This window comes from Macrobrachium rosenbergii, chromosome 12 (assembly GCF_040412425.1).
Source record: "Macrobrachium rosenbergii isolate ZJJX-2024 chromosome 12, ASM4041242v1, whole genome shotgun sequence".
NCBI classification, from domain to species: Eukaryota; Metazoa; Arthropoda; class Malacostraca; order Decapoda; family Palaemonidae; genus Macrobrachium; species Macrobrachium rosenbergii.
The window spans coordinates 52,306,675-52,331,681 of record NC_089752.1 but is presented as its reverse complement, the minus strand read 5'-3'; the positions used below and the strand labels follow the sequence as shown (position 1 = coordinate 52,331,681).

The window sequence follows — 25,007 nt, the reverse complement described above, 5'->3', positions numbered from 1 at the left end:
ATGGCTGAATGATGGCCTTTCACTGTACAAACTGAGAGGTGCTTGTTTCAGGGAACCTTGATAAGGAAATCTGCGATCCACTGAGCAGATACTCTGACTAGAGAGCAGCAATCAGCTGAACAGAGACCCTAACCAAAGAGCAACCCTACATGACACAAACTGCAGAAGATGGCCAACTTTCCTTGGTTCACGTTCACTTAGGAACAGTGAGGGTACCCAGACATCTCTCTCGCTGCTCTGTGCTTCAATCGTCTCCCTTGCAGGATACGCTAGAAAATCTCAACCCGTGAAGGCAGAGAGACTGCATTCCCCTATGGTACTTGTGAACGTGTGGTTGACACAGGAGGGTAGGTCACAAGGACAACACACTTGGCACCCCGACCAGAAGTGTCAGATGATACGCATACCACTCAACATGTGGCCAACATGGAGCCATCAGAGCCATCCAAAGACCCGGGTTGATGAACACTACTGATCACCCTACAGAGGAGGTTGAAGGGTGGGAAGGTGTATACATCTAGATTATTCCAGGGATGTTGGAATCAATCCTCCATCATTGCCAGAGGTCTTGAACTGGAAAAAAGAAGAAAGCAAGTTTTCTTTTCAAACAGACTGATCACGGGAGACCCCCCTACCTTGAACAACCTCTTTGCTACTCAGGGGTATAGAGACCAATCCATCTCCACTACCTAACTCTAGTGAGTGAGTTGATCCTCTAGAATATTCTGCCTACTCAGAATGTATCTGGCTGACAACTTGACAGCTTGGAAAGCCACCCACTCATGTATCTGAAACGCCATCTGGCCAGGTTCACGATGCTGTCCCCCTCTTTGTTGACATGGGAAACGATGGTTGTGTTGTTGCTTATCAAAACCAGTGAGTGCCCTCTCCAGTGATCTTGGAATGCCTGCAAAGCCAACCAGGCCATCTGCATTTCCAAGATGCTGATGTGCAGATGTAATGTGTCCTTCATCAACATTCCTATAAAAGAACTCTCTCAAGTGGGTACCCCATCCTTTCTTTGATGTGTCCGTGAACAGAAGCATTACCAGAGGTGGGAGGGCGCTCACAGAACTCCCTTAGTTCTCCCCTTACTCCCTGAATCAAAGGTAAGAGTAGGGGTGGTAAATCCCTGAAATGACTGATGGTGACTCTTCCCATGAAGTCTGACCATTCTTTAGTGATGACAGATGACCTAGGACCACTGCCACAGCTGAGAAACTGTGCCTGCCATTTCCCTGAGACTGCTCAGACAAGAGTCCACTGCAACAGAGTCCAAGAGCATAATCAGATACTTTATCAGCTGCTTGGGGATGAGATAGTACTTCTGCCAATTGATCATGATTCCCAGATTGAGACAAAAAGCTATCAGCCAATCCTTGTTCTGAAGAGGGTGTTTCCTGGAGGAAGCCAGGATTAACTAAGTGTCCAGATACTGCAGAATGCAAATACACTTCAAATGGGCCTAAGCTGAGAGTAAGGTAAATACCAGAGTAAACACCAGTGCTGTTGCCAGTCCATAGCGCATGGCCTTGTACTGGAACCATGTCTCACTGCAGACAAAGTGGAGGTGCTTCCAGAGGTCCTGATGAATGGGTGCTTACAAGTATGCATCCTGTAGGTTTGTCAAAAGCATGATGTCGCCCCCCCCTCTGATGGAATGTAACCCATAATGTGAAGTTTCCCTCATTAAACGAGTCAGCTGTGCATACTCACTCAGTGCTGAGGTTGATGACAAGTTTCCAACCCCTGGTTACCATCCCTAAGAGAAAAAGGCAGCTGTAAAAACCTAGAAACAAACAATCCATGACTTCCAGAGTGTCTTTTCCATCATTGCTTCCACCTCCACCAACAAGGCATGAAATTTTCACGAATCCAGAGAGTAAGCTGGAAACAGTATCAGTGTTATAGAGAGGGGTGGACAGTCATCCTAGACTAGAAGTATCTGTCTCAGAGGTCTGATATGAACCACAACTCCACTTCTTGTTGCTGTCACTCTGCCAATGGTGTGACAGACAACCCCCTTACTCTTGGCAGCAGAGGAAGGGGACCACCACTCTCAGTGACCCTAACCCTTCTTACTTTTCCACCCTTCTTGAACTGGCTGTAGCAAGGGGAACAAAAGGACAGGAAAAACTCCCCACCTTTCTTGGAGGAGGAAAAAGAATAGGCCTCCTTTCTGGGCTTTTGGAGCACAGGCTTCTTCAGTGCACCAGAAGTTGGGGGTTTCACTGAATCTAAAGGGTTAGCGACAGGTGTCTTCAACCTTGCGAGGGTTTGAAGGGCATGGCACAGTTGAAGATGGAGTTCCAGGAATCCTACCTCCACAGCTCAACCTCAGCCTCAACCTCCCTTGGAGGAAGGTACACAAGTGAGCTCAACACCTGAAAGTGCACGATGGGAGGGCGAGGGGGTGGTCCTCATGTCCAAGTGGGCATGCATGGTGGAGCCCTTCCTGAAGTACAAAGTTCAACAGGCAGTGAACTGGCACCTCTGCTGTTCTGCCAAGAGGAAGAATGAGTGGGAGAAATCCACTTGGTATTATTCTGTATGGCCTTAGGATTTCCTCTTCTTCTTCCTCTTGTGCAGAGGAAGCGAGTTCAGGCATGAGGAGGAGGAAGAATGGCAAGTAAACTTCTCCCTTTTCTTTTAAGACTTCTTAATCACCTTCAACTCCCAAAGGACTGATCAAGGCTGGAGAACGAGATGTCAGAATGCCTCATGATTCAGCAACAGACAAAACTGCCACTGGAGGACCACCTTTAGCAGGTGAGGTAGCCACAGGAACTGCAGAAGCAGCAGCAGACACACTTGTGGTTGGTTCATCGTTCCGGACTACCTGGAAGGTTACGAACAGGTCAGATTTTACAAAACTGTTCAAAAGAAGACATCTCCCTACTGGTTTCCTCACCTCAGATGTACCTCTCCTGCTGAGATGAGGGTCAAGAAGCACATTCATCTAGGAAGGGAACAAGTACATTCCCTCCCCCCTACAAAAAAGTACAGGTCATGTTTTTTCTCTTTAGAGAAAATCAAAACCACCAGACACAAGGCAAAGCAAAATAAAAGCACAAAAAGGATTTGATAAAGAACAATGGTGGCAAACTATTTATCCAAATCCAAGAATCCTACAACCACAAACGGAAGAGGGAGCAGGAGCGTCTTCTTGTAATAGCAGCGAAAAAGGAGGTGAAAAGGAACAATAGTGGCAAACTATTTACTGTATCCAAATCCAAGAATCCTACGAGCACACAGGGAAGAGGGAACAGGAGTGTCTTCTTGTGATAGCAGCCAAAGAAAGAGTGGAGTTGTGAGATTGAGGCAAGCAAAGGTTACCCCTTCTTACTCTCTACCTACACCAGTTAACTACCTTGTTACCAAGCTTCAACAGCTGTTCCAACTTGTGCTGACAGATACTTCTAATACAAAACGAGCTGGTTGAGCCCCTGTAGGAACATACTGAATATTGTTTTCTGATGTTAGATCCCAAGTAATTCTGGAAAACTGGATACTATACTATATTCTTTATTGTAATGTGCAAAAGTTACTACAGTAGTGTAAAAAGTCAGTAAGTATAGACTTAATATTATATATATATGACCTACTTAACCTGTGAATCTGTGCTCTTGATCAACAAAACTTCCAAGAAATTCAAGTAAATTCAATATCAAAGGTTATGCATATTATTGCTATTACGACTTACACTCTTCTTGAACCCTACCTAGGGGTAAATTAGGGATCCTATGTAATTACAAAAAACCATATTATAGTACTTACAACTGTTGATGATAATGTAAGAATACGATCCAAGTCTTCGACAAGTTCCTTGAATGTTGGTCGCTGATTTGGTTGGTAACGCCAACATTCCCGCATGATCATGTATCTGTTAACACATCAACAGCTTAAGAGAAATATCATAAGAAAACAAAATATTCACTCCTAAATATGAAGCATGCCTACTAAATACTTTCATTTTCATTCACATTACCATCTGACTTCTGGCGTGATGAGTAGCATTAAGAACATGAAGCAACACCTTTAATATATTAAATATAAAGGATAAAATTATAGATAAAATCTTCCATCTCAAGTAGTCACAAACTCAAGTTTAGAAACAAATCACACTCACATTTCAAGTGAACAATTGGTTGGCTTTTCCATTCGATGTCCTTCTCTTAAAAGCTGGAATAACTTCTCCACTGATGGCACAGAAGGGTACGGTGTTCCACCAAGAGTCATTATTTCCCAAAGAAGGATGCCAAATGCCCATCTAATCAAGCAAAAAAAAATTAAATAAATAAATAAACACTGAATCCTCTAATACATTTATGTAAAGAATTATTGTAATTTTAAAGCATGTACTGTACTTCAAAAATAGCTAACAGTATGTTCTTTCACTGGTTTCAAGCAAATTATTTATGTATTAATAAAGAATGCTGTACTGCTGGTATAGTGTAACACTGAATATAGATATGACGAATTTTAAATCAATTTGTATTTTTCATAACTAACAAACCTGCAGTCTTAACATAAGGGGAAAATTCACTAGCGCCAGCTGGAGTCCAGTTAAAAAAGTTACAAGGAATTGGTGGCATCGGGAGATACTGCATAATTTGAGTCTTGTTAATTATTCCGGTTATTGCCCTACATGAAATAATGTAAATATCTCTGAAAAAGCTGTCTACTTAACATACTTTTTACAGTAACAAAATAAATGATGACAATTTATTAAGAATACAGTACTTCATCGCTTAGCTGACAAAAGCTAAAGAATTTTAAAAAGAGAAAGATCAAAGGACAGCGAGACATGTGAGCTAAGGGATGGAACTTGGAAAGGAAGAAGCCACCCAACATAAATCTCTAACGAAGGGCAGAGGTAAAGTAAAAATTATGTTTGCTAAAGAAAGAATTCTTATTAGTACCCATGTGTAAAAGAATAGTCCTTAGGTACAAGGTAATAAGGCTCTCCCAAACAAATATCAAAGTTAGTGAAAATAAAAAATTTTGGTAACACTTACACATCAGACTGAGAAGTATACACACGATGGAAGAGAGCTTCTGGAGCCATCCATTTCACAGGCAACCGTCCATCACTTGTCTTTCGGTAGTAATCTTGACTGTGAATGTCACGTGCCAAGCCAAAGTCAGCAATTTTCATGATGCGGTCCTCACTGACTAGAACGTTACGAGCAGCAAGATCACGATGAATGCACTGTAAAGCATAAAAACACATAACTAAGTATATAGAAACCACAAATTAAAAAACAAAAATATTTTGTAAAATCATTCTTAATATGTAAAGAATGATTTCTGATCAGTGGAAAATACTGGTTAAATAAATTTCACTTGTCACTTCCATGACATATTAAACTTAAAGCCTCAAGGTATAGATCATGTTTCTGGTCAATGATGAAAATTATAATGTATACCAACTATAAGACTTTATGCAGGGATATTTTACTCCTGTTGTATACAGCAGTTTTACTATAACACAGTTTATCAAGATCACTGAAATTTGGACTGACTGGGGGCAAGAGACCAAAGGGACTGGAAAAAAGTAAGACATATAGCAATGAAGGAACGCCACAAAGAACTTTTAGAATGGTATTTTTGGTGCATAAGGCACCTTATAGGCAGTATTCTCCCTTCAGGGTCCAGTTATATGGCAAAATTATATAATTATTTTGGTTTCTAATTATCTTAAAAGACATTACATTTTGCTCAAGTATATGGCCATTTGCCTTCATTCTCACAATCATGTACTGTAAGGTAATAAATTTAAATAGAATTAGTCTGCTAATATACACTGATTTACCTTTTTTGATGCAAGGTATTCCATGCCACGTGCAACCTGGTAAGCAAAACTGACTAAATCTTTCTGTGTCAGAGCATCAGGCTCTTGTCCAATGGCACGCTCATAACCTGAAGATGGCCTGTTATTGCGGAGATAATCTCGCAAGTTCCCATGGGCCGCATACTCAACAATCACATACAAAGGGCCATCTTGAGTACAGCATCCCAGTAAGTTGATAATGTTAATATGAATTCCAATCATCTTCATCATTTCCATTTCTGATACCAGGTCCATAAGCTCAGCGTCTGTATGGCCTTCTGTAAGACATAATATGAATTCAGATTAAATAAACCTGTTTCAAAGTATAGTTCACATTTAAAAACCATGCTGGTGGACAATTTACAAAAAGTAGAAATGTGTACCTACAAGAAAATTACCCATCATGTAAAACTGCAATAATAATACAATAAGGCACCAAAGAATATCAGCCACAGGATATGTGCACTATACTGTGGATTGGTGAGACCGCAATACACAGGTGAAAAATTCTGATTATTTTTCCCACCATTTGTAAATAAAGCATTTCATAAATGCCTTAAAACTTTTGACTATAAGGGAAGTAGATAAATAAAGATGCATTTAAAATATAAATATACTGTACCAAATTTTAAAAAGTAATTTGTATTTTTCATAGAATACGATTAACTTTCACAGATGGATATTAGATAGTGATAGGTGTCTATAACTGCTTGGGCCAAGGTTATGGGACATTAAAATTAGAGTACAAAATTTTACAAAATTTATTGGTGCATGGATAGAGGAGGATGAACGTTTAACACCAGCTGCTTGTTGGGCTCACAAGAAAAATTCTTTTCGTGGCTACTATGTTACTAAATAAAGTGGGATTTCAAAGTTTTATTAAGATGCCAACTAACTGGCTGTCAGTTATCCTGATTAAATTTTGGGGATGTTCAATCAGAATGCAAGAATAGGTAATGTATTCAAAAAGCATCTTCACCTAACTGCAATTCAAGGTTTCAATGCCTATAACTTCATTTAAGTCACAATGTGTTCATGTAAGATGAAACTCAAGAATTATGGACATAAAACTTGTCAGTCTGCTACAGGATCCCTGTCCACTATAGGAGGGAATGTTAACCTATGAACAATGTCTCCGAGGTAAAAGGCTTCAAAGACAAAATAACAATGCTTGTTGTTAGACCTAACTTTTTTGATTGATTAGTAGACCAGAGCTGAGACCAGTCCAAACTGCACAAAGCTCGAATAATGGTCATGTCATCTCAAGCCAATTAAGCAGGGAGTGTTTTATTTGTAAATCTCAGAAGCTACTCAAAGAGCAACTGTCACCACCATTTGTATAAATGACTGACCTAGCAAATGACTTTTAATTGTAGTCTCTCCACATAAAACAGTTACTAAAAGATCTCAGGTAACCTTGAATGTACATACCTAAGTTAATGTTTGCTACAATTCTTTCTTCTTTCTTTAGTGAACTAATTAAGCTGCCATCTTTGTCTTGAAATGCATCTGTTACATAAAGCAGTTGCAAGCACATCTTTCACATAAATTATACACCTTGTAAACTGAATGGATGTAATGAAACACTACTCTGTCCTTTTCCCAATGCTATAGTGACATGTTGTACTTCAGAGTCCCTTTTTGTCCATAGTCTTCTGGGACTAAAGAGACTCTGCAAAGACTATTTACCAGCAATATCCATTTTCTGTCACCTACCTTTCAGCATTTTTACTGCTACAGTAGTAATGATATCTGGCCTGTGTAAGCCTTGTACATCAGCTCTCACAACTTTTCCAAAAGCTCCTTCACCAAGCGACTCGCCAAGTATAAGCCTAGATCGTGGTAATTCCCAATCAGCATCTAGCGGCAGTTCATATTCTGATATACTTGTCATTTCCGACCCAAGTCGAGATCTTGACTGACAACGCTCTATTTTTACTGTTGGCACAAGTAGTGGTTCTTGAGAGGCATCAGAATTTTGCCGCTCCACTATCACCTGGAAAATAATACTCAAAACTGAAAGATGCCATGTAATTTAACTGTAACTTTTATAACAGCATCAAGCAAAACAAAAAAATATCCTCAAACCCTCACATGAGAAACAAAAAATTTTTTCCTTTCCTGCATGTGTTTTCCATGATCTGTTTTCCCTAAACAGCATTTTCCTACTCATAAAAATACATCTTTGGTAAACATACTATACTCAAGATCATAGTTATTTTATAATATAATAGCCATATTCAACACAGCATTTATTTAAATTTAAGGACAATTTCATACTCCACTGAAATGAACTTATTACTGTACAACAAAACTGCAAAATGACTGGGGCTGTGGAAAAACGTGAATGGGGAGAAGTATGTGAAAATGGAAAAGTTGAAAACCGAGGTACCAATAGAGAACAAAACATTTGAAAAGATTAAAGGGGCCATCAAATGATGAGCGAAAAAGTCCTTAGACCTCCAGAATAATGAGTGATCTACTAATGGCAGATTGAGCACCGGCCATGGATGAGCTGGCCAGAATATATCAAAACATAATAAAGCAAGGAACAGAATCATCAGAATTGAAAACTAGAGTGCAGAAGTCATAAAGGAATAAGATTTCTTGCATATGCTATGCAGATATTGTAGAAGGTGTAAGAGGAAAGGCTGAGAAAAAGGGTTATAACTGCTAGTTTGACTTTATGGTAGACTGTAAGCAACACAGGTAGTCATAAAGGAAAAGTGAACATAAAAACATTACTAATGATGAATAGTTCTAACAAAATGTGTTAAGTTCATTAAAGTAACGTATGGTAATACTGATACAGTACTTGTGTAATAGCATTCATTATAGTGAATATAGTAAAGTAAATAAATTTATAAAGAAAAGGGGCCATAATTTCTCCATAACTTATGATAATCCTTCATTTAATTAGTAACTGGACTAAGTTTAATATATTACTCAGTAACCCTAAGAAAACGTTTGAAATCTAATCCTTATGAAAAAAATATTCTCATATCCTGTTCAATTACTGAAAAGGAGAATACTCTATTCTCCTATTTTACTCTATTTTGTTTTAACAGACAAACTGCAGTAAAGGAAAATATCATAGTTTTTGAAGCTACTGTAGTTCTATGCAACAAGCAAAACAATGGAACAAACAAGACAGACCCAAACTCTTAAACTACAAATTCCTACCTTTTTGATCCACTGCTGAGTAATGACTTCTTTAGCTCTTTCTAGTTCTGTGGCTCGTCTCTTTTCTTTCTGCCACTTCTTCCACACACAAATTGCTACTAAGGCAACACCAAGCATTATGATGAGGAGAACAGCACCCATAACTGGTACCAATTGCGACTCCTTTGGAAGAGCAACTAAGGGCTCTGCTGCAAATAATATTTGTATTATAGTACAGAAGTAAACTTACACTATATGCATGTTTAATAAACTAAAATGTATGCACATTCAACATCCTGTTTTAATATGACAAGCCATAAGGTGTAATATTCAAAAACCATAGGTGTAAGCATCCCTTTTTAGTTTTCTGTAAAAGAAAACTATTGTGCCAGCTTTCTCTGTCCATCCCCACTTTATTCTGTCAGCACTTTTTTCTGTTCGTACTTTTTCTGTCCGCCCTCAGACTTTAAAAACTACTGAGGCTAGAGAGCTGCAAATTGCAGCCCTTTAGCCTTAGTAGTTTTTCTGGTACCGATACAGGATAGGCCACCACCGGGCCATGGTTAAAGTTTCATAGGCTATGGCTTATACAGCATTATACTGAGACCACCTACAGATAGATCTGTTTTCGGTGGCCTTGATTATAAGCTGTGGTGGCCATACAGAAAACTCGATTGTGCCGAAGAAACTTTGGCGCATTTTTCACTTGATTTTAGGTAAAGATGGGTTTGATACATAAAAAAACAGAAGTTTACTTTTCGTCTTCAATACTCTTCTACGTTAGTTGCATGAAAACAAGATGTGTCTGTGAAACACAGTGTCTCTGGCAGTGGCAAATGCCTGCCTGATCTCTTACCTTTAATTATGACCCTTACCTCACTCTGCACATTAGCTTTATTAACGGAATACGCAAGTCAAATATGAAGTTTCTACCTTGTGTAGTTTGATGTGACCATGGACCTCTTAGTGTGACCTTGACTCTCACAATTATAACAACTACAAATGTTTAACCCCATCACCCCTAGATTATATATATACAGGCAATCCCCGGTTTATGACGGGGGTTCCGTTTTTCCGCCGAGTCGTAAACCAAAAAATCGTCGAAAATCGTAAAAAATCTTAAGAAAACCTTACTTTTAATGCTTTGGGTGTATTGAAAACGATGTAAACTGCATTTTTACTGAGTTTTTCATCAAAAAAACCTCCAAATTTTGATTATTCTGCTGTTGTGGAGCCATATTTCTTCCGTCGGATCAGCGTACGATGTGTCGTAACCCCGGAACATGTGTTGTAAACCGGGAAATAATTTCTGATGAATATATTTGAAAAGCGTTGTAACCTCGGAACGTTGTAAGCTGGACCCGTCGTAAACCGGGGACTGCCTGTATATATATACTGTATTTAAACTAAAGTCTTCATCCTCAAAGATATCAAAATTTTAGTGCCGTATACATCTTGAGCAGATAAAAGGACTTATAGAGGACCAAACAGACAGACATGGATGGAGACATTTACCATTTTCTCAGGTAACAATTATGGTAAACCTGATAATTTTTTAGTCTACCAAAATAAATCTTGGATCACAAAAATATCATTTTAACAGATACTTTCACACATTTCATTCTTACATGCATGTTGCTGTGCAAGAAAAAGTACCGTACCTATATTTCAGCAGTGGTAATAGACCACCAATTCAAGTGATTTTTATGCCCAAGAAATTTGCCTCAACTTTATATTAGATGTACATATTTATGGTACAGCTATATAGTGTAAAGCACTGTAAGCACTGCAAGCATTGCTCACAGTATCATTATTGACTACTGTAATAATTACAAAAAATCACTAAGAGACAACACACTGTGCCATTTTTTTATTTTTTGTCTTAGAATATATGCAACCTACGATTTGGAGGGACATGTGAGGTGTTCGTGAAAGGCTGAATTTATTTGATAATTTCAATACAATGTCTATACCTCCATTTAGAACAAGACATGTTTTTTACGTGGGAGCTACTGCCGAAAAGTACAGTGCAGTATTTGGAACTTTGAATCAACTATACCTAAATGTAAGTTTTACTAATTATGCAAATATTAACTATGCAGAACAAAGGCTGTACATAATACCTTAAAAGTGTCTATTCCAGAACATCATGCAAAATAGCAAAATTAAAATCTAAGACAGTCGGAACATACAACAAATCTGTTGCGAAAAGTTATTGTTATATTTTGCGCATCTTGCTACTATATGATTGATTTCAAATGCTAACTTACCATCTGTTATGTTCAAGTAAGCTGTTGATGTTGATGTTCCCAAACTATTTGCTGCAATACAGGTGTACCATCCAGCATCTTCCTCTGTCACATTGGTCAAAACTAATACTTGGGGATCATCTGAACTTGTAATATTTCCACCCTCCTATTGGGCAAAAAATAATCTTAATCAGCATAAAATTCATTTAAAAATAAGAAAACTAACAAATACACGAGTTGTCATCTAAGAATTTAGGTCTCAGAATTTCGTGTTTTATCGTAAGCAGCACTACTTAATTCTTTCACCAAAAATGAACATGTATTGGGGACATCAACATAAGCAATTGTCTTGCAATATGTATGAACAAGAATTCTTTATGGGAACATTTATAAAGCATAAAACATTTATAAAGTATAAAACCCAATGAATATATACACTTACTGTAGTTAAATGCATGGAAATTATTTAAAAGTTTTCTACCTAAAAAAAGGCACCTTTTAGGAAGAATGTTAAGAATACTGAATGCAATTAAGTTCATGTTTTGAAACTATTATAAGTTCACAAATTACTATGCTCTGAGCATAAATTTAAAATCTGGTAACTTTGGATTTGAAGTGATAGGTACTGACAGAAAGGAGTGGGTACATGACCAATTAGCCAAGACTTCAAGATCTTGTTTGTTTAAACAGTGATTCTTTAATTAAATTATTCATGGAAATATAATAATATTACTGTACAGTAACTGGTGTCAACTTCCAGCTCTGTGTAAGCTCATGCAAAATACAAACACTCGACAATATTGAAAATTTCTTTATGGCAAACTTATGTTTGACCATAAATAAACCCTTACTGAGGCAATACAACTATATACCTGTATAATCTAAGATGAACAAGCAGTCAACAAGCGCAAACAAAATGATGTGAAGTTAAAAAAAATGATTGAACTATAAAATATGTACATAAAAAAGGGTAACAGGTGGACTTTTGGCAAAACATGTATTTCACCAAAAGTAACAAAAATTTCACACCCAAAATTCTCTTCAATGAAATAGGTAGAGAGTAACCCATCCTTAACCCAATATTTAATCAAAACGAGATAAAAGCTAAAAACATCAAAAGCAATGCTTCAAGCTACCCATGCAAAACTCATCACACTACTATAGAGTACTTCACATTCAAGCAATTTGGTTAAACTATTTAATACCTGTACATCTTCCAGATTTCAGCAACTCTGCTAGCTGATTTAATCAAAACAAATGTATCATTAGATATTACCTGCAAATAATATGAACACTATGTTTATGGATATTTCAGCAGTAATTTCATGCCCTATACATAGAATATTCTAGCTTCCTACTAAAGCTAAGCATTGTTAGAGTATGATACTGATCTCATCGGAGAATAACCCTGGTAACCATGCAGTTAAAGTGAGTTCACGTTACAGCTGTTGCTCCAAATTCAGTCTACAGGTTTGTTAGAGATAACTTGGCAAAAGTCACACATGGCACTCGCAAAAATTCTCTGGTGAGTTTGTTTCTGACCTGGCTAACTAAGGCAGCATCAATAGCCCTCTTGTCAATATCAATTACAGAATCCCCCATTTCAGTTTCATGCCATGTGAATGGCAGATCTTTCCGCCACACAATGAATGGCATTAAGGTGTTCTCCTTCCATATTCCCACTTCAAGGCTGACAGTGCTCCCTCTAGTAACCGTCTTATTTTCCAAATGCTTGGTGAAGATTGGCCTTGAAGGGATATGTTCTAAGACAGAGAGAAGGAGGAAGCAACATTAAGTAAGGAATTCTGCATTATCAAAAGCCCTTGTTGCAAAAATAAGATTAACTGCTAGTATCACCACCACCACCACCACTATCTTCACCAGTGCAATTCTAAAATATATGCTGGCTGTAACAGAAAAATTAAGTGAACACCATACATAGAAAACAAAACTGAATAACAGCAGAAGTAAACCTGGAAGTAATAGGAAAAAAATTAATGATAAATGATGGGACTCGCCATTTGCAGGAAAAATAACACTGTGCAGTACATATGTATACAGTACCTCATTTTGCAAAAGTGCTTCTCTATTTAATTTATTCAAATGAAAAATGTCCCAGTTCATATCATAGCAACTTACAACAAAATTCTAAAAAAATTTACAAAGCCTTTACAGAAAAGGTTCATCTATACATATACTGCCAGAAAACCAATTGTAAAACTCTATGGGCTGTTAAAAAATGAAATCTATCCTTGATTTTCCTGAAGGTAGAGTAAAATATGAAAATGAACCATCTAAACCATGCACACTTTGTGATTCTAACATGAGTTCTATATGGTAATGTACCTAAAAAAATCTTCTACTGTACATCTAAGGTGCAGTGTGTAATATGCTATATATATCATACTTGTAATCAACGAAGATGTAATCTACAGCATCAACGGGATGACTAACACTAAATGAAGGTACAACATATAAGGACTAAGTAAGTACCACCACCAGCAATGAAGGCAAACGTAAGGAAAAGGCATGAAACCAACACTTAAAGGGACACTAAGCAAATTCCAACCTAAGTAACCATCACCACAACCTCCATTTCCCTTCAATCACCTTTTCTGTTAAGATCATCCCTTCACCAAAAGCTGTAACAACAACAGACTTCATGGAATGACATCTTTTACCTTAATGACAAATAATCTGTTAAGGATATTGCCTTCGCTGTCAACCCCATTATAGCGTGTGGTATGTTTTATCCATGTGATGTAAGGGACCTGATCAGATATAACAGAACACTGCAGCAGTGTTTCAGACCCCTGGACAACAGTCAGGTTACTCAGCTCCTTGTTTATGATGGGCCGGCTGGGAAGTCGCTCTACATGCAAAGGAGACTTGCATTATCAGTACACAACTATTGCATAACACCAAAACAGCATAACACATATAAATTTTACTTTTAATGAATATCCAACCTCTGAAATCACACCAAGTGGCTTATGTATGACAATTTTTTAAATGACCTTGCAATTATGTATGCTTAAAATGACTTTGTAAATTTTAAATTCAGAGCAATTTTCCTAAACATAGTTCTTTGACAGTTACGGAGTTGTTAAAGGATTATATTCCCTCATGTCACACCATTCCTTAAATACTGTAATACTTTACATTCTATTCTTTTTACTGTAATTTCAGGGATGAATTAATCTGAGCTACAAAACAACATGCCCACAGTTGGAACAGTATGAAGATCCCATGGGTCACATAAAACAAATTCATAAAAATTCATAACCATTTTAGACAGCATCATATTTAGATAGTCATATTTAAATAGTTAAAAACAGAACACAGTACTTAATTTCTCTTACAAAATAGCAAATTCAAATTATGTATAGAAAAGGATCAAACTAAAAATGTACGGATACCGAAACTCCTTTGTCAACAAATTAGCCATGACACAATCAAACTGCACATTTTCCAAACCTGCTCTACAGTGTCGAGCAACCATGATCAATGTACCATGATTCATGGGATCATAAATGTGATTACAATTTTAGAAATCCTCAACAGTGAATGTGATTGAAATGTTAGAAATACTGTTCTTGCAATATTGTAATATTCCTGTCAATATGATACTTATACCTCTGATGTTCCAGTTAATTTTAAATATAACTTATGTATGATCAAAAGCATGTCAGAAATGTAAAAAAATGTAAAATACCACACTGTAACTAGAAGCATGCTCCCGAGTTGGTACAGTGCAAAATTAAGTTTTTAGAAGAATGTCAGGAAAGATAAAATATTTTGGCAATGCAATAAATAAACCTGGCAAATGAATACAGTATGAGCTACAGTACAGACAAGTTTTTATTTTATAAATTCAAATGACTTATACACTAGTTTCTGTTGGATTTCAGACTAATTTTGAGCTCCTTGGTTTGACTCTCAAACTGCTTAAATGTGACATATGTCATTCTGTAAACTTTCAGCAACAAACCAGAATGATAGAGGAACAAAGCATAATTATCAAGCAACTATAATATAAATCTATATAAGACTTAATGTCAGTAGTTCTGAACAAAATGTGTAAGGCTAATTTTAAAAATTCAAGTGAATTAAAAGGCTCCATCTCCTACAATACTATGAATATTGTAATTTATTTTCACAGTACAGTACAGTGAATATGGGCAAACTAATATCACAAGCATTACTGAACTACAATATAAGTAATTTATACAATTTTCCGTTAAATATAATGGTGGTAAAGCACACTTACCAATAACTTCCAGGCTGTATGTATGGTTGATTGAGCCGTACTGATTGGATACCACACATGTATAATTCCCAGAGTCTGTTGGTACCAAATTCTCCATCTTCAACATTGCTCCTTTGATTCTTACATCACCTAACTGTCTCGCAGGCTTTTCTCCATCCTGAATAGGAATTAAATATTGTTGTTCATTAATAAAACATAGCTGTGCATTTACATTGCAATGGTACAAGTAGGCCTCGAGTTGAAGTTAGAATGGCCTTGCTAATTTTTGGGTTCCTTCCATCTCTATCTTGTCTACCATGTACAACTAGAATATATTTTATCCAAAAGATATTTTTTAAAATTCTATCTTTCCAGTGCTGTAAAGATTACAGTTGCAATATTCAAATATTTAACATATGTGCAGAATAACCAGTGGACTCAAATTATATAGATTTGGTTACATGTGGAAGGGCTGAAAATTTATTCAATAAAGCATATCCAGAAATGAAAGAAATGACATATAAATATACTCCAAATGTAAGGAAAGAACTGTTGCAGTTGATTTTTACACAAAACTTGTTTAACTGTTGCAAAGCTTATAGGAGACAGGTATATGGAAAAGCAAAGCAGATCAACCTATTAATGGTTGACATTGAACAAAAGTTTTAGTCAGTACAGTAGTTTTTAAACAAGTTTAACTGTATGATATATACACAGGGCATTTAAAATTGCACCACTTGTTCATTATAAAAGGTTTTTAATTATGGTGCTCTGACTGTACTACTGCCTTTATATGTTAGTAATTTATCTACCAGCTATATACTGTAGTTGGTCCACTGTAATATAATGAATTAAATAACATACTGTACAACTTAATAATGCAAGAGAGCAAACATCAAAATTTGATTAGGTCATTTGGCAGCTCTAAAGTAAATATCCTAACAAGAAAAAATAAAATTTCTTAACTGCCTCAGTTGCAAAAGCAAGTTTAACTGCTGACTAACCTTTAGCCAGGTAAAAGTGAGATTTGGCCCTCGAGCTTGGCACTTCAATTCTGCAACATTTCCTGCTGGCTTGATCATGAGCGGTTTGAGATCCTTCGTAAAGAAAGGCATATTCTGGTCGTGGCTCTGCTCCCTTGGGTCATCTTCAAGTATTTTGTTGTCAGCATGCAAAGCCTGCAAGGCATTGGACAGATGTTGAAAATTCTCACGGAACTACTAAAGTAAAGGAACTAGAATGAGGTCTTAAATCAGAGAACTCTATCTAAGACTTTGGGAAGTATAATGGTTTACTACAATCTCATCAAAACATTCACTGGTAAAGTAAAACCATACTATAACTTTTCAACAAAATATAATGTGGTTTTATTGGGAAAATTTAAACAAACATGAAAAGACTTTTCCTTTCCATGCAATTTTTTAACGATGGAACAAAATTTGTCATTAAGAAAGTAAATTCTTACAAAGTTAGTTTACCTGAGGAATTGCAGGTCCTGGATTTTCTTCTATTTCTAAAGTATAGTTGACCCATCCATAATGTTGATTAGATGACTGCCACCTACAGGAATAGGTACCTTCGTCCTCCAAAGTAACTGATTTTACACGAAGGCGATGGCCTGACCTGTAATAATAATAATAATAATAATAATAATAATAATAATAATAATAATAATAATAATAATAATAATAATAATAAGAGTGAACTAATACAATTAAAACAATTTTATTTTCTTTCATGCTCACTTTCACCATCAGTTATATTCTGCACATTTCCAAATTATACGAATACACACTGGTACCTGGGTATCCCTGGTCAGCCGTGACCAAAAATAAGCACCAACACAAGATGCAACTAGGACACTACTTCTCTTATAAAAAACTTGCCTATTAACATCACTGATTCTTGGGTCTTGGATAAGGTGAAGTGGTTTGTCATTAATGAACCAACTTGGAGTTATGCTGGGGATGGAGCCCTCAGCTTCCCTTGGATAGCACTTGAATCGAACTGTGTTCCCAACTACAGCTTTTCTGTTGTATTGGAATGAAGAGTGCAGTTTCTTTGCCTGGCTGTCATCGAGTTCACTGTCACTGCCGTCCGTGATATCGTAATCGTAGTAATCTGGGAAGACAAAGTAAAGTAATAATGTGCCTGTTGTATTTTACAGTAAAGCTTACAATAAACAATAAACGAGTAAATGTGTACAAAAATTTAAATAATGAGACATTGTTACAAAAATGCTTAGACTAAGAAATGTACAATTTCCTATTACATGATACTGACAGCATAGTAGCAGTTTCTACGAGATTAATATGTTATTAGGTTAACACGGCTTTCCAGCCAAGGAACGGATCATCCCGTGTGGAAGAAATTAAGTAATTTATTTTCAAACCTTGCCATTAACCTAAAAACTAGTCCAAGAGCTCTGAACTTAGGTAACAGACAACAATGGCTAGTGATGGACGAAAGGAAATCTCAAAATTTACATTAAGTACATGCGACAAGCTATAAGTAGCGGCTATATCAGAATATTCACTACTTTAAGTCATTGATGAGAGACTGATAATAGTGGTAGAAATCGTAATATATATGCTAAAGGGGCAGTGGATACAAAAAACCGTTGGAAACTACAAATCCACACCTGACAGATGTCTACAAATATGATACCCTTTTTCCATATACATCTACTACCTAACTTACAATTTAAACATTTTACAAATTTCTTTTGAACCTATATCATCAAGTTTATACATGCCATGCCTAATATTCATTTTGTAACTATAACTTTCTTTTATAAAACTAGATTCATTATATTTCTTTCCAGTGCACTGCCACTGCCCAGTTGATTGCTCTCACTCCTGTAACGCACAAAAATTCCACTGTTCACCTGTACATATGTTAAACATTTTTTATGAAGTTTTATTCTCCTTTCCAGTGTTTTTCCATTTGGGCCAATATAAAAGCTATCAGAAGATCCAATGAACTTTGATACACACGTCCTTTAGTGTTATCGGAGGAGTTCTCTAAAAGTTCATGTTTACGTACTTACGAAATCCGCTACAAAGAAAACGGTGGATCTACACTAACCACAGAAAATCAAACTTCCATTTTCAAAGGCAACTAAAGTATTCTATACTTATAAAAATGACCATGCACTTTCTTAGGCGTACATTTACAAAATCAAGTCCCATATAATGCACTGCGTTGCATGGTTCAAGATTCTGAACAATGAAACAGAATTCCTGAAATAATAATTGAATAAAAGTTTACTGAAACGGTTTTGGTCAGTCTATCGATAAACTGTACGACAAGGAGGTAATTATGTTCCGAATAATCTAAAAATGAAAAGTGCAAATGGAGAGGGAGGGGGTTGATAACCATACAATCGTCATTCCTAAATGTTGGGAGAAGACATGGCAAGTAGATCTCTTCATTAAACAAATAAGTATTCCTTGGGAAGCGACGTTTTACGAGAGATTGACTCCATATATTCGAGTTGTAAGTATAAAAGGTTTGTCAAAATTACATGCAATCTACTTCAAGGTTATTTTTATTCATTTTGATAAAATCAGGACAAAAATATGTGTTAAATACCGGTGATATAATTGCAAATACTGCTTTGTATTCCTATTCACAAAGAGTTTTCTTGCAAACATCTTCAACAAAAATCTACAGTTACATATGAATGACAATAAATTGAATACTTCTGAGATCAGCTTGAAGTTTAAAATAATTAAATATTGGGAAAATACAGCCTACAAATAATCAAGATGCAACGAAGCTCTCGAACAGCACGGACACAATTATGAATATACAGTATAGTATAACATTAATGCACTGAGGAGCGACAATATTATACTTTATCTCCTCTTTTAGGAGTATTACACTTGAAGGTAGAATATGTATCAAGTCTCTCTCTCTCTCTCTCTCTCCCTTCCCGAAACGACGATCAGGTGCTCGACTGCCAACATCTTCATTTTATTGGACGAAACCGGAGAAAACTTATCCATGTAAGCATACGCACGCGCACACTTACCCCCAGACGGTAGACCCGTTAGCAAATCTCAAGTAGGACCACAAGTCTATAATGCTCGCCGAGCCATTTGTCACCGCTTTTATGGTATAGAAAGGCCGTCACCTGCCCGTGCGTGTGACAGATTCATGAATATATATGCACTTGAGTCAAGATTGTTCTAACCAAAACACGACAAACCCAACCCCGGCAACAGGCTACACCAAACGCATTCGTATGAATATGGAAATCGAACAAGCGTTTGGGGATATATATACATATACATATACTATATATATATATATATATATATATATATATATATATATATATATATATATATATATATACTGGCAAGATCATGCTCTCAAGAAAACGTCTGTGATTCAAAACTACAAAGTACATAATACAACCATGAAAATTATATTATTATTACTGTTATTATTAAAACTTCAAATTTAACGTGACGTCACAATCAACAAGATGTACTAAATAACAAAATTAGTTAAATTGTATTTTTACCCAAAAAATTTCGTAACTTTTTAAGATATTGGAAGCTGCTGTTGTCTCTGCTACTCACATGAAGGAGAACTTAAAAATAGGTAACTACTTGCTTTTCCCCACAATTACTGCATCACTGCCTGATGACCGTAGAAGAACGTGAATGCATGGAATAAATGTTATCTTAAAATGCGGAATTCCTACTGTACAATATAAAAAGAACATAAATTGACTTAAAAAATCTATAAAGTTCCCCCCAAAGCAACAGTTCGTCCAAGCACAGGTGAGTGACGGTTGACAATGCGCATTTGTCGAGACTCGTCAGGTATAATCAACGGGGAACGATATTTATCTCTCTCTCTCATCTATCATCCTTGCTAACGAACTGCGATTGGCTTCTGTCAAATCTCCTTTCGGCCAATCACACATCGCCTCCCTCCTCTCGGCGGGTTAATCGCCCCAACCCCCGCTGGACGGATCGCTCTATGATTGGGAGGTCAAAAAAGAACTGATTTGCAATTTAAAAGAACCTCTTCAGAGAGAGAGAGAGAGAGAGAGAGAGAGAGAGAGAGAGAGAGAGAGAGAGAAGGGGGAGGCGGTCAGGCAGGCGACACAGACCGGTTATCCTGTGGTCGATTGTCTCATTCGAAACTAGCAAACCCATTCCATTCCCTTCCATATTGTTCTTATTTTTACCAGCAGCTCTCTCTCTCTCTCTCCCTCTCTAAAATCTTGAATGCAACCAGTCGACGTGCAAAGCGAGCAAGACGGCTAAATGGCAATATGGATGAGTTTGTCCAAAAATAGCTCCTTTCCATTAAAACTTCTATTGCTGCCATGGACAGAAATCCTTCACAGTTCAAACTTAATTATGAGCCTATTATCAGTTACAGCCAAAATTGCTCAAAATAAACTGAAATAAACAATTATACATTTTTACAATGAATTCCAAACAAGGCATATTATTGTACACACTGATATCTCTATTATTAAATACGTTCACGAACACTGCTCACACTTGAGGCTACAGACAAAAACCGTAGTTATTAGCATTCACTTATTTTAATGGGTACTACTTTTACTACGATTAGTTTTTACTTTATCCCATTTTTCTATATTGGGTCAACGTAAGGGGCCATGTCACTTTTTTTTCATCCATTTTTGCTGGAACTTGGTAGGTACATCAGGGTACCTTACCTAGTTCAGTGGGGATTATTTTTCAGAATATATTTATACCTCGACCTATTTTCCATGGTTACAGGCTAATCTAAATATCAATATAATATGTCTCTCTAGGAGAGCTTATTTGAACGAAAATATTATCTCGCATCATTTTTCTAGGTACAGTGAGGATGATAATTATTCCCTCCAAATAATCTTGACCTTAACCGTTTTTCAAGATTACCGGTACAGGGTAATTAATTTCAAGGCCTAAACGTAATTCGTACTCTGCTTTGATAAAATTAAGTCACCTCTGTTACATGTTGTTATTTTAACAACCATATGTTCATTAATCTCTACATTTCGTTCGGTCGGTGGTTGGTTTAGACTGAGCCTTTCATCAACACAGGCCCTTGCTAAAGGCGGCCATAAAGAGTAGTAAGGGGTTAAAAGGGTATTAGGCCTGGTGTTGACCCCTGGACTCTGATCAGTCAACTGAGACTATGATTGGACTTTTTGAATTGAGACTATAACATCACTTAAAAATGTTTTGGAAAGTCATTTGCTGCAATGACTGCATTTTAGTGCATCTGGATGACCAGAACTGATGCAGTTGAATTCTAGTTGTGATTATGATTATTATTATTTTCATGTCTCGTCTCGAAGGACGGACAAACATTCTGACTTTAGAAAAAATTGTTATCATCACTCATTTAACCCACTTTAATGGAAAAAAGGACGCTAGCGCATTATGGCATTTTAACTTAGAAATATCATGATCCTAAATGAGATTCACACCAACAGTGCTTACTCTTGGTTTGTAGGGCCTCCGCGAGACGCATTGCCACACACGATAGACCCCCTAGGTCTATTGCGATTTTTTAATTAAGCGTCTGTGTTTGGGATGGGGATTCATAACATGATACAACCACTATCAATAGTAACGTCAAAAGCCGCAACAGTATACTATTATCAACAACAAAAATAATCAACACGGCACAGATAAGCAAATAAACAAAGAAAGGTCAGTGAGAAAGAATACACTTTACAAGACAAAAACAGCAAAGGGAATTTCCTCTGTCATTCGGCTGCTAACCCCCCCTCTCTCTCTCTCTCTCTCTCTCTCTCTCGGCACCGAAAGAGGAGTCAAAGAACCCGCCAAACATGACTGTTGGTGGCTTATCCTTTTGAAAAAATCCGCTGGAAGAGACACAATAAAGAATTCTTCGGTCGGTCTGCGTTTCATAAGCCCTTTTGACGTGTCATCGTCTGATAGAAAAAATGTATTATTTTAAACCTCAGCAATGAACGCTGTCATCTTCAGATATATCTCTTACATTCTACTGTAACTCTTTACATATATTCATCATTCTATACTTCGGCAATATTAATTCTGTAAGCTTACTCCTGCAGTAAATGAATTCATCACTTTTATTTAGCCATCAATATGATGGAATAATCTATCCTTTCTATTATCAGCACAAGAAAGGGAGTTTCACTCAACATTACCATAGCTGTTGACCCCCTAAGACTGTTACATCACTAGTCTCCGGTACAGTCATCCAGAGCACCATAAAAACAAGTAAAAAATGCGCCGAACTTTCTTCTGTACAGCGTATAATCAAGGATAGATCTATCTTTCGGTGGTCTCGGTATAATGCTGTATGAGCCGCGGCCCATAAACCTCTCAGCCGGTCGTGTAGTGGCCTGTGTTGCTGCGTTGCCAGAAGCACGATTATGGCTATCTTTAACCTTAAATAAAATAAAAACTAACTTAGGCTAGAGGCTGCAATTTGGTATGTTTGATGATTGGAGGGTGGATGATCAAAATACCAATTTGCAGCCCTCTAGCCTCATTAGTCTTTAAGATCTGAGTGTCCGCCCTCAGATCTTAAAGACTAATGAGGCTATTGCCGAAGTATAGAATGAAACCATCACGAACTTTTTCCGCGCTAGTTTAAATCATTTCACTTATGATTATCTCCTGTGTGACTAGAGAGAGACAGAGAGAGAGAGAGAGAGAGAGAGAGAGAGAGAGAGAGAGAGAGAGAGAGAGAGAGTGTATGTGTGTGTGAAGTATCCATGGAAAGAAGCTACCGACTAATGACAAACACACACACACACACTATAAAACCTGAGTCTGTTGCATGACGAAAGTTAGTTCACCCTTAATAATTGATGCGACCAACTTATCAGAAAAGTAATCAAAAGGAAAATATTATTTCCTCCGTTGTATAACTTGTTATACAGTAGTTTTTGTAAGGATTTTTTTTTTTGTTGAATTTTACCTAGCAGAAACAAGAAGTCCACCTGCAACATCATCTGCTGCTTGTAGGTTCAAAACTCTGTCACAAAGAATATTTTTCCTTATGTTTTTTAACCGATCAGGGAGGCCATGGCGTGACCAATAAAAATACAGCGCAATCAATGACCTTGCAGTTATTACTTCAATAATAATAATAATAATAATAATAATAATAATAATAATAATAATAATAATAATAATAATTTCTCTCGCAAAAGTTACAGTAGTACATGCTTTGGTATGGAGGGACATAATCTTTCAGTCCATTCAAACTGAAGGAGGAGGCACCGCAGGATAACTAACTGCATCGCCAACCTACACGACGGGCAGCTAGACACAGTGATGGGAAGCCTTTCTAGGAAAAGCAATTATGATTCAGAGCATAAGGAACGTCAGCATGCCGCTAACCAAAGTGCTGGGTGCCACAGCGCCTGCAGCTCTGCCCAGAAACGAATCAAACACGTGACAAAGGAACGTCAACTTCGGGAAGTTTATTTGATCCCTTCGTCTCCTCTTACAGATATATTGTTTCCTTATAAAAGGAGGCCGACGGGGAGGGCAACTGTAACACCATTACTTAGCAAAACAACACAATATTAAGTAAGAAATGTATTTTTCTCTATATATCCCTGATTATCCTGACAGTAACATAAATGTTTTGGGTCAGCCTACGAGCTCATTCGCCAAGTTCCACTCGTGTGTTCATTTAGGCTACCTACAACGTGTAACATGGTCTATCCAGATACATTTTTTTTTTTATATTTGAACTGCGTTACTTAGGAAATGCAATCTTATGTTCTATTTAAACCCGCTAAGATATGAAAGTGCACAGGCCAATGGCTCGATTACTATATGAACAAATAGAAGGGTTGAGAGACGGCAATATGAGAAAGGAAGCGAAAAAAACAAATGTAATAAATAAAAAATCTGATATCCGATATAAGGTATACGCGACGTAAGAACGTCAAGATAATATTCATGGAAATAAGGGCATAAAATATAATCCTAAGTTACGTTTGGCGGGAATTCACATCTCGCTGGATCATAACCACGCACACACAAAATTGCCTGTGTTGATGATGGAGTGAAATTCCTATAAAATAAACAAAAGTAACTAAAACAAGCAAAACGTATCATGAAAGCGTACCCGTCGCCAAGAGCAATTTTACCGAAACTATTATAAAATAAAACTGTCACAGAGCTCGCTAATTATCCGCCATCCTCCCTCAAAACTGAGAGGCACTTCATACACAACGTGACTATAAGGGGACCTCTACACGCTTCTTAAGTTCTCCCGGCACAGGCAAAAACGCACGTACAAACGAACACACACACACACACACTTATATGGGATGAAAGGGCGAAAAAATGTCCCCGCAGTTTCCGGTGCCACGATCACATCTGGATGCCACATGCAGGGAGAGGGGAGGGGGGGGAAGTGGAAAGCGGTTGGGGTGGGGGAGGAGAGGGGTAAGTCACCCAGTGATATGGGATGGTGCCTTTTGCGAAGAACCAACAAACCAACAACCACCAAA

At 37.1% G+C, this 25,007-nt stretch overlaps 1 protein-coding gene across 5 annotated transcripts in view; it reads right to left on the bottom strand.

Annotated features, from left to right (window-relative positions):
• The window catches only part of LOC136843659 (fibroblast growth factor receptor 3-like), a 145,514-nt gene that overhangs the window by 5,396 nt on the left and 115,111 nt on the right, over positions 1–25,007 (bottom strand). For 2 of the 5 annotated variants that reach the window (XM_067112216.1, XM_067112217.1), the window contains exons 3-14: positions 17,380–17,614; positions 16,972–17,116; positions 16,498–16,671; positions 15,515–15,671; positions 13,926–14,116; positions 11,266–11,410; positions 9,017–9,201; positions 7,550–7,829; positions 5,816–6,111; positions 5,019–5,212; positions 4,130–4,270; positions 3,778–3,883 (exon numbers count right to left, since the gene is read on the bottom strand). In XM_067112216.1, the coding sequence (XP_066968317.1) occupies positions 3,778–3,883; positions 4,130–4,270; positions 5,019–5,212; positions 5,816–6,111; positions 7,550–7,829; positions 9,017–9,201; positions 11,266–11,410; positions 13,926–14,116; positions 15,515–15,671; positions 16,498–16,671; positions 16,972–17,116; positions 17,380–17,614 (2,249 nt within the window). Of the gene's footprint in view, positions 1–3,777; positions 3,884–4,129; positions 4,271–5,018; positions 5,213–5,815; positions 6,112–7,549; positions 7,830–9,016; positions 9,205–11,265; positions 11,411–12,786; positions 13,008–13,925; positions 14,117–15,514; positions 15,672–16,497; positions 16,672–16,971; positions 17,117–17,379; positions 17,615–25,007 lie in introns of all 5 variants that reach the window. The other 3 variants (XM_067112215.1, XM_067112213.1, XM_067112214.1) reach the window with 3 other exon arrangements.